Source organism: Eurytemora carolleeae, unplaced genomic scaffold, assembly GCF_000591075.1.
Source record: "Eurytemora carolleeae unplaced genomic scaffold, Eaff_2.0 scaffold37, whole genome shotgun sequence".
Lineage (NCBI taxonomy): Eukaryota > Metazoa > Arthropoda > Copepoda > Calanoida > Temoridae > Eurytemora > Eurytemora carolleeae.
In genome coordinates, this window is record NW_019396242.1 from 149,816 (window position 1) to 160,663 (window position 10,848).

The window sequence follows — 10,848 nt, forward strand, 5'->3', positions numbered from 1 at the left end:
CTTCCTTGTATATTTCATCCCTCCTATTCCTCCTGTATCTTCCTTGTATATTTCATCCCTCCTATTCCTCCTGTATCTTCCTTGTATATTTCATCCCTCCTATTCCTCCTGTGTCATCCTTGTATATTTCATCCATCCTATTCCTCCTGTATCTTCCTTGTATATTTCAACCCTCCTATTCCTCCTGTATCTTCCTTGTATATTTCATCCCTCCTATTCCAAGTTCTCTGGCAAATTTCCGACAGAAATGATTAAATGAAATTAAGATCAAAGTTTCACCAACTAACCAACTCACAAAGTAACCAACCAACCAACTAACCAACCAACTAACTAACCAACCAGCCAAACAACCAACTAGCCAACCAACTAACCAATCAAACAACCAACCAACCAACCAACCAACCAACCACCCAACCAACCAGCCAAACAACCAACTAGCCAACCAACTATCGTATATTTCTATTTATCCTGTCCCAATTGTTTATGTTTAGTCTTAACTCTGGTAGCTAATCAATATAAAGGTGGTAGTAATCTGCACAGGAGGAGAACCAGGATAACCTGAAGAACCTTGCCAATTAATTAGTGTTCGAACTTGATTTATCCGTAGTACTCAACCTTGAACCTGGAGTAAATACAATTATTCTCGTCATACCACCTTCAAACCTCAATTCAATCCTAAATCAATTCCAGTTTAACTTCAATCCTATTTCTCCGATTTGTTCCAAACTCAACCTTGCTCTTGAAACCTTCAAACAAATACCTGGTCTCTCTCAATCTTATTATTCTTATTCTTCACATTTTCTATCTCCTAGCTGCTCTTCTCCTAGAGACTTCATATCTATTCATTCTCCTCTTAATTTCCAACCATGCCCTTATTCCGAATTCTTTTTTCTTTCTCAAAATCGTCCAAAGTTACATAGAATGTAGAGATGCCACTCCTTTAAGTGACAAGAAATATTCAAGAGACAGAAGAGGGTTTAAGAAACCTTGGATAGGTTTCTAGCAACTTGGGTGTGCAGTGGGTACTGTGTATTGAAGTTGGTTTTCCTTCTTTTTCTAGATTTGGAAAATCATAAGTTTTCCCAAAATCCTGGTTAGATGATTTCCAGATTCTATGTCTTGAGTTAAACCCTTAGATCATACTTTGATATCCTACCGGATTCAAATATACCATCCTGAGTTAGAATGTATTTAGAAAACACTCTGAAATCCGACCGGAGTATGATATACCACCCTGAGTTAAACCCCAGTCAGATCACACTCTGATATCCTACCAGAGTAAAATATACCAATCTGAGTTAAACCCTATATTTAGATCACACTCTGATATCCTACCAGAGTATAATACACCACCCTGAGTTAAACCATAATCTGATAACACTCTGATATCCTACCAGAGTATAATACACCACCCTGAGTTAAACCCTAGTCTGAACACACTCTGATATCCTACCACCCTGAGTTAAAGCCTTAGATCACACTTTGATATCCTACCAGAGTATGATGCACTACCCTAAGTTAAGCCTTAGTCAGATCACACTCTAGTATCCTACCACCGGAGTATGATATACCAATCTGAGTATAACGTTATATAGATCACATCTTATATCCTTCCGGGGTACATAATGATTCAAACTTGATAAAAATCATAGTCAGATCACACTCTAATATCCATCAGAGTGTTAAAACTTAAAACCAACCTAAAATTCTGGAGAAACCGCGTAATGTTGGAGCAATTTGAAACTGCTGGGTTGGGTTCTGAGATTAGATCTTTCAGAATTCCTAATCTAATGCAAACCTGGAGAATATCAAGCCAATTATCTTTTCAGACACCCAACTGACTAACACCTTTATGAGGAGGAAGGATGGGGTAGGGGGGGGGGTTAAGATTAAGAATTCTAAGTTGAACTGAGTAGGACGGATTAATTCTACGCATGCTCTTGTAGTTAAACTGAATATCCAGGTGCTAAATGTTGACCCAGATAATTGTTGTTATTGAGTACAATCCGACAAATAATGAGGGAAAAGGGGAACATATGTAAATAATAATTATAACCGGTGCAAATCATTGATTAGGTTTTATTTATATTTATTGACATTAAAAATAATTATAAATAATATTATTAGATAATATCATTAACGATAAACTATTAATAATTACATTTATCAATCCAGATAAAAAGTAATATTTGAAGTAGCAATATTATCAATAATAATAATAATGATTATATTGATAATATTGATATTAATAATAATAATGAAAAAATATTGATAACAGTAATAATAATTATGCTTATTATCTAGTGAAACATATTGCCGGAGCCCCAGTAAGGGAGGACGGAGACGGAGAGGATGGTGCGGCTGCCTCTCTGGGGCGGAGGATCCGCCGGAGATAACCTACTGTGTGGCGGATAATGCCGGAGGCGGACTAAGTTTGCAAGCTATTACTCCGACCACACCTATGCCTTCAGAAGATGAACTTAATGATAAATTTGCAGAACTAGTGGTGAGTACCAAGTAACCGATCATTTTTTTTGATAGGATATTTTCATCCCTATATCTTTGCAACATAAGTGTATTAGACCTTAGATATTTCATATTAAGAATTCTGTTAGATAGGATTAGAAAATTTAAGTTTGCAGCAAAGACTTGATTCCTTTGAAAATAATGTTAGTGATCTCTCACAAATTTTATACGGCGTAAACTGAGTAGAATTTTTTACAGTTTTCTTAATCTACGGTATTTAAGCATTAATAAATATGTAAAAGCTGTATCTCCGGTCTATAACCTGAATCCCATCTGTTAGTATTCCATGTTTGAATGAAGTAAGGTTTGGATATTATGATATTTGGTGAGTTTTTGCTGTCCCGACCCTCGCGTTTAAATGATGAGTTTGACCCTGATTCCCCCCTCACCCCACCTACCTCTGCCAATTCCCCGAAATTCCCCCACCTCCCTCCATCTGGCAGCGAAAGGATAAAAGTGGATGGTATGATAGCATGACTATAACTTTGTTTAATTGGAGTATATGGAGGATATGTTAGAGTATACTGGAGTATATGAAGGATATATCAAAGTATCCTGGAGTATATGAAGGATATATTAGAATATAATGAAGTATATGAAGAATATATTAAAGTATATTGGAGCATATGAAGGATATATTAGAATATCTTAGAGTATTTGAAGTATATATTAGAGTATCCTGGAGTATATGAAGGATAAATTAGAGTATACTGGAGTATATGAAGGATATATTAGATTATACTGGAGGATATGAAGTATGTATTAGAGTATCCTGGAGGATATGAAGGATATATTAGAGTATCCTGGAGTATATGAAGGATATATTAGAGTATACTGGAGTATATGAAGGATATATTAGATTATACTGGAGGATATGAAGTATATATTAGAGTATCCTGGAGGATATGAAGGATATATTTGAGTATCCTGGAGGATATTAAGGATATATTAGAGTAACCTGGAGTATATGAAGGATATATTAGAGTATAATGGAGTATATGAAGAATATATTAAAGTATATTGGAGCATATGAAGGATATATTAGAGTATCTTAGAGTATTTGAAGTATATATTAGAGTAGCCTGGAGTATATGAAGGATACATTAGAATATACTGGAGTATTTGAAGGATATATTAGAGTAGCCTGGAGTATATGAAGGATATATTAAAGTATACTGAAGTATATGAAGGATATATTCAAGTACTGGAGTATATGAAGGATATATATTGAAGTTGGTTTTCCTTCTTTTTCTAGATTTGGAAAATCATAAGTTTTCCCAAGGGCGTGATCGAAGCGAATAGACTGGGGGGGGGGAGGGATTGTAGCGAATATATGAGGGGGGGAGAGGGTGCTACCAGTTTAGATCTAATTAAAGATTTGCATACTCACAACTTGGTAGACATATTTATCCATCTATCCACACTTTCTATCTTTCTATCTTTCTATCTTTCTAAATACATTTTCGATCTTTTCATCTAGATTTTCAACCATTATATGAGACCAAAGTTATATCTGTCTTTCAATACTTTATGTCCATCTAGAATATCTACAGGGTTACCCGCATAGGATGAGACTGTGAAGACGACCCAAAAGTCTAAAACTATGACGATTTAAAGCTTGAATTTTTGGTTTCCGCATTTAATTAAGTTTTTGAGGGTTTACTAAATTATTAGGCCCTGAAATAAACCAGTTTTGGCCTACAATGTATACCCTGATGCAAGAAAACGGACTTAACAAATATTCCGTAGAATTGTCTCTAAACATATTCCGTAGAATTGTCTCTGAAGTCTCATTCTTTACGGGTAACCCTGTATGTTTCCATTCAGATTTTCGATTTTTATTTTTTTATTTTTCTTATCTCTACCTAGGTAACCTCTTGTGTATTCTCATTCTTACTGCTAACTGTTTCATTCCTTTCTTTAAAAAATCCTAGTAAATTTCTGACTTTCTATCTGTCCCTAATCCCTATCATAAACTATCTAAACTTTTAGAATATATTTTTAAAGTATACTTTTTGTCTTTCAAATTAAACTTTCAATCTTTCTATCTTCATCGACCTTTTCTCCTTTTTGCTAAATCTTTTATCGAATATTTTAATCTTTTCATCATCTTAACTTTCTTTTTAAACCCGCTTTTTGGGCTGCTTTTTAAAGCTTTATTCTTATCTATCTCCTTATCTATATTTCTTTCAACTTAAATATCTATCTAACCAAAATTTATATTTATCTATTCTTCTACAATTCTAGATATCAAACCAGAAGACTAAAAAATATAACTTTATCTTTCCATTCATTTATCTAACTAAACAACTTACCTAAACATTTATATTTTCATTCATCAACCAACCCATCAACCAACCAACCAACCAACCAACCAAGGAGGGAATGTATGAAACCTAGTGGTTAAGACTTAAGTTAAATTAATAAAGAATTTACACTTGATTTCTGAAAGGGACGATCTTAAGAAACCCTCCATTTAATAAGAGACATACTCGACTCAATCCTTTACCTGATCAATAATATAAAAGATATCGTTGTATTTCTAGCTTGAAAAGTGTTTGATTCCGACAACTTCATCCGTTGTTTCTAGGGTATAAATCTGCAAATTATTTCTACAGAGAACCCAGAAATGAAAATAATTCATTTTAAAAGACTAAAACATGGATACATCATTTATTCTTGATCGGACAATGCTATCTCGGATACCGTTGTACATCGGACAATGCTATTTCGGATACCGTTGTACATCGGACAATGCTATTTCGGATACCGTTGTACATCGGACAATGCTATTTCGGATACCGTTGTACATCGGACAATGCTATTTCGGATACCGTTGTACATCGGACAATGCTATTTCGGATACCGTTGTACATCGGACATGCTATTTCGGATACCGTTGTACATCGGACATGCCGCTTTAAAATGGTGGTTAACTAGCTGAAGGGCCCGGCGTTGCCCGTAGAAAAAAATAAAAAAATAATTTTTCTAGAAATATACATATGAATGTCTTGTTTTATTATAATCAACTAATCTTTTAATCTGAAAATATGGCTTCTGTGACAAGGAAAAATATCTAAAAATGTACTGTTGTTTAATTTCTGCAAGTATTTATTTCAGCAAAATTTTCTTAAGTTCGGGGTTTGGGGGTGGGATGGATCCATTTTAGGAATATGCAAAATAGATCCACTAAATTTACCTCAAACCACATATATGGTATTTATGCATTTATGTATTTTCAAGGATATCGAAATTCAGATAATTTTCCCTTGACACCCTTACCTCTCTCTCTCCTTGTTTAGGGATTTTTTGGCCAAATAAACAAATTGATGTAATTTGCATTTATGGTAATTGTTTAGAATTTCCTATCATTATCTTTTCTTAGGTTAATACAAATATCTCTAGAATGAATTTCTATTTAAATAAACCAGCAAATCATCATGTTGCATCTCAAGTTTTTAGATGAGTCATCTCTCCAAATCTTGAAAAATGCCAAATTTCTAGATCAAACAAGAAACCATTATTTCACAATATTTAATCATCTTGAGAACGCATTCATTTTACCTGTACCCTTGTCTCCGACTCCTTATTGTTATAAACTGCATTTACTTTCACAATAATTAATGCCTGCAATATGGGAAGTGTGTGCACTTAAACATGGAAAAAAATGTTATGCTTTTTGTCAATTGTCTTCTTGATTTTTGAATTTATCAATTATTTTACACTTTTATATCATGTTATATGTAGATATTGTAATATAAATACTGTTGAAGACCAGATCTAGTAAAGAGGTGTAGACCATGAAACAAGTGTCATTCTTTATTTTGGGTTAGTTATAAAGGGCAATTTCCGAAGTGACTTATTTGTCCAAAATATACAAAAAAAATGCCAAAGAATATTTTTCTCAATTTCACAAATGCTAATTTACAGTTTAAGGTTTTAGGTCTTTTGTACAATAAATGCTCCAAGGGGGGGGGGGAGTGATCGTGCCGTGGGTGGGATACTCTTGAGCGGGCCGAGCGCTGCAACTGAGACATTTGAGAAAGTGTCGCTCGGAATATATTCATCGGGGAAATTTTTTACTTTGAAACAAGTAGCTGCGGACCCTTTAATCTGAATTTAGGTAATTTCGGGTTATGGATGGGGGGAGGGCGGGGTCCAAAAATCGTTCTTTAGGACAGACCCCTGAATTTATACGCCAAATCTTCATTTTTGTTAAATTTCAGACTCCGAGAGGTTTCGTTACTCCAGTTCCCAGGTTCACAGGACGAGATCTCCTCTAGATCTAAACAACTGGATTGTTTACAGATTGCTCTGAGAACACAACCGCATTCCTTCGTTTCAAGATTCCTAGAGGTATAGAATTTTAATTCCTAGAGGTATAGAACTTTAATTCCTAGAGGTATAGAACTTTAATTCCTAGAGGTATAGAACTTTAATTCCTAGAGGTATATAACTTTAATTCTTCCTTCCCTCTTTAATATTTTCTAAATTTAAAAAAAAACTCCTTATTCTTGACTTATTCTCTTTTCCTTCTTCTTTACCATTCTCTAGCATATTCTTATTTTGAATGGGATTTTTTTTGCAATTTCTTTTGTTTCTTCTTTTCTCTCCTTTAATTTTCTCTTCGCTCTGTTTTACTTTTTTATTCTTTTGCTTTTCTTATTTTTTATGTGATTTTTTTATCTTCTCCCTCTTTTACTTCTTTTTGGTTTACTTATTTTTAACTATTTTTTTTTTACTGTGCTTTTCATTTTTTCCATTTCTCTCCTCTTTACCTTCTTTCTTGCATCTCTCTTTCTCTTTGATAGTTCACGTAGTTTCTGATCTTTCAGTTAATTACTCCGAACCTAGAAAACATGGAAACTTCATACACACTTCATCCTACCCGGAGCTGATCCAACCTTCCTACCCATCGCGTTCCTGGAGAAATATCTGCTCTGTATCAACCCAAATATTTAACTTTATAACCCTTAATATGTCACAACAGATGATTATACAAAAAAAAAACATAAAATAATGCTGAAAATTTGAAACTTACATCGTGATGATTTTTTTTTCTTTTTCTTTGCAACATAAATTCTCATTTTTTAGATTTAAAGACTAAAATATTTTCTTAAAAACTCTACATCGGATCTGATCTGCCAGTTAAATCTAGGGATCACCTCAAATTCCTTGTCATCTTGCTCTGTCAAGATATCAGATAATCAAAATTGGATCATTTCAAGCTTTCAAGAATTAGGATCGTTTTCTCCAATTTTCTGAGGACAGAACAATATAAGATGGTTCAAGATGGTTCTAGAACTATAGATAATTGTTTCTAGATTATAGGTTTCTTTTCAGAGAGAGATATCATTCTGGGATATATTTACTTAAACAAACAGACAGCTATACGGTCACAAACATGACAAATAGATGTGGACAAATAAACAATAATACTAGACAAACTTCTATAGAAATAGAAATAAACAAATAAATAGAAAAAGTGGAAAAATAGACAACTAGACTACTAGACAACTAGGCAGCTAGACAACTAGACAACTAGACAACTAGACAACTAGACAACTAGACAACTAGAAAACTAGAAAACTAGACAACTAAACAACTAGACAACTAGACAACTAGGCAACTAGACAACTAGACAACTAGACAAATAGACAACTAGACAACTGGACAACTAGACAAGTAGACAACTAGACAACTAGATAACTAGACTACTGGACAACTAGACAACTAGACAACTAGGCAACTAGACAACTGGACAACTAGACACTTAGACAACTAGACAACTAGACAACTAGATAACTAGACAACTAGACAACTAGACAACTAGGCAACTAGAAAACTAGACAGTTAGACAACTAGACAAGTAGACAACTAGACAAATAGACAACTAGACAACTAAAAAACTAGACAACTAGACTACTGGACAACTAGACAACTAGACAACTAGACAACTAGACAACTAGACAACTAGACAACTGGACAACTAGACAACTAGACAACTAGATAACTAGACTACTGTACAACTAGACAACTAGACAACTAGACAACTAGGCAACTAGACAACTGGACAACTAGACAACTAGACAACTAGACAACTAGATAACTAGACAACTAGAATACTAGAATACTAGAAAGCTAGACAACTAGACAACTCGACAACTAGACAACTAGACTACTAGACAACTAGACAAGTAGACAACTAGACAACTAGGCAACTAGACAACTAGACAACTAGACAGCTAGACAACTAGACAACTAGACAACTAGACAACTAGACAGCTAGACAACTAGACAACTAGACAACTAGACAACTAGACAACTAGTTAACTAGACAACTGGACAACTAGACAACTAGACAACTATACAACTAGATAACTAGACAAATAGACAACTAGACAACTAGACAACTAGACTACTAGAAAGCTAGACAACTAGACAACTCGACAACTAGACAACTAGACTACTAGACAACTAGACAACTAAACAACTATACAACTAGACAACTAGACAACTAGACAACTAGACAACTAGACAATTAGACAGCTAGACAACTAGACAACTCGACAACTAGACAACTAGACTACTAGACAACTAGACAAATAGACAAACTAGACAACTAGACTACTAGAAAACTAGAAAACTAGACTACTAGAAAACTAGAAAACTAGACTACTAGACAACTAGACAACTAGACAACTAGACAACTAGACAACTAGACAACTAGACAACTAGACAACTAGAAAACTAGAAAACTAGACTACTAGACAACTAGACTACTAGACAACTAGACTACTAGACAACTAGACTACTAGCCTACTATACTACAAGACAACTAGACTACTAGACAACTAGACTACAAGACAACTAAACTACGAGAAAACTTGACTACAAAAACAGTTACGCTACAAGACAACAAGACATACTAGAAAACTAGAAAACTAAAGCAAAACCAAAGTGAAACAAAAGTATACAAACACACAACTAAACTAAACCCCAAACCCTGTATGCTCCAGTGATGCATATAAGTACGCCCTCGACTCTACAAGATACATTAAAGCTACTTGTCTCTTAAATCCTCAACGTAAACCTGCCGTGCTAAATCCAAGGATTGATCTAACACCTGATAATGAATAAACTTTGTGAGTGTCTTTATGTCGGTTTGTGTGTGTAAGTTTGCATGTTTGTCTGGGGAAGTATGTGTCTGTTGGTTAAAGATTTTATCAATGCTGAACAAATTCTTAGTAATTATCCCACAATCTTTATACCTAGAGAAAATTAATAGCCCGCCTTCATACTCTAGTACAGTTACATTTGGGAAATTAAATATTTATTCATCAATCCTTTCCTGTTCTGCCATCCTATCATGTTCTTCAATTCTTTCCTGTCCTCCAACCCTATCCTGTTCTTCAATCCTTTCCTGTTCTTCCATCCTATCATGTTCTTCCGTCCTATCCTGTTCTCCAGTCCTATCCTGTTCTCCAATCCTATCCTGTTCTTCAATCCTTTCATGTTCTTCAATCCTTTCCTGTTCTTCAATCCTATCCTGTTCTTCAATTCTATCTTGTTCTCCAACCCATCCTGTTCTCCAAACCTATCCTGTTTTTCAAACCTATCCTGTTGTCCATTCCTATCTTGATCTCCATCCCTATCCTGTTCTTCCATCCTATCCTGTTCTCCAACCCATCCTGTTCTGCAAACCTATCCTGTTTTCCAACCCTATCCTGTTCTCCAACTCTATCCTGTTCTCCAATCATATCTTGTTTTTTAATCCTATCCTGTTCTTCAAACCTATTCTGTTCTCCAACCCTGTCCTGTTCATCTATCCTATCCTGTTCTTCAACCCTATCCTCTTCTCCAACCCATCCCGTTCCAAACCCTCGTTTTCCACCTATATTCTATATAATCCTATAATATTCTATTGTAGGAGGAGCTAGATCTATCCGCCCCTAACAAGGCTGCTATGCTGAGCCTACCCCTGGAGAAGAAATGGATTATATGGAACTCTAGAAAGGGAAGAGAAGAACAATCAGATCTTTCAAGCAACCCTGAGTACTACACAGACAGGTAAAACTTCATTTTAAGAAATTAAAACCTTGATAAGTAACTTTTGAAGAATAGATAATTACTTTTCAGTATTTCCCAAAAACTGTAAACTTGGCCATTTTTCAATTATTCTTTTGGTATATTCCTAGAGAACGATTTTTGGAATATTAGAATAATGCTTTTAACTTGATTCAGTGCTTCACCATGTGGATTTCTCCGAAGTAAGTAAATTGATAAATAAATTCCAAACAGTTGTATATTACAGCACCATGG

The 10,848-nt window shown here is 34.6% G+C and overlaps 1 protein-coding gene across 1 annotated transcript in view; it reads left to right on the forward strand.

Moving 5' to 3' along the window:
- Window positions 1-10,848, forward strand: part of LOC111699134 (disheveled-associated activator of morphogenesis 1) — a gene marked incomplete in the record, with an annotated part of 37,953 nt that overhangs the window by 6,869 nt on the left and 20,236 nt on the right. The window contains 2 exon segments of the mRNA XM_023469714.1: window positions 2,305-2,506; window positions 10,457-10,596. Of these exon segments, the coding sequence (XP_023325482.1) occupies window positions 2,305-2,506; window positions 10,457-10,596 (342 nt within the window).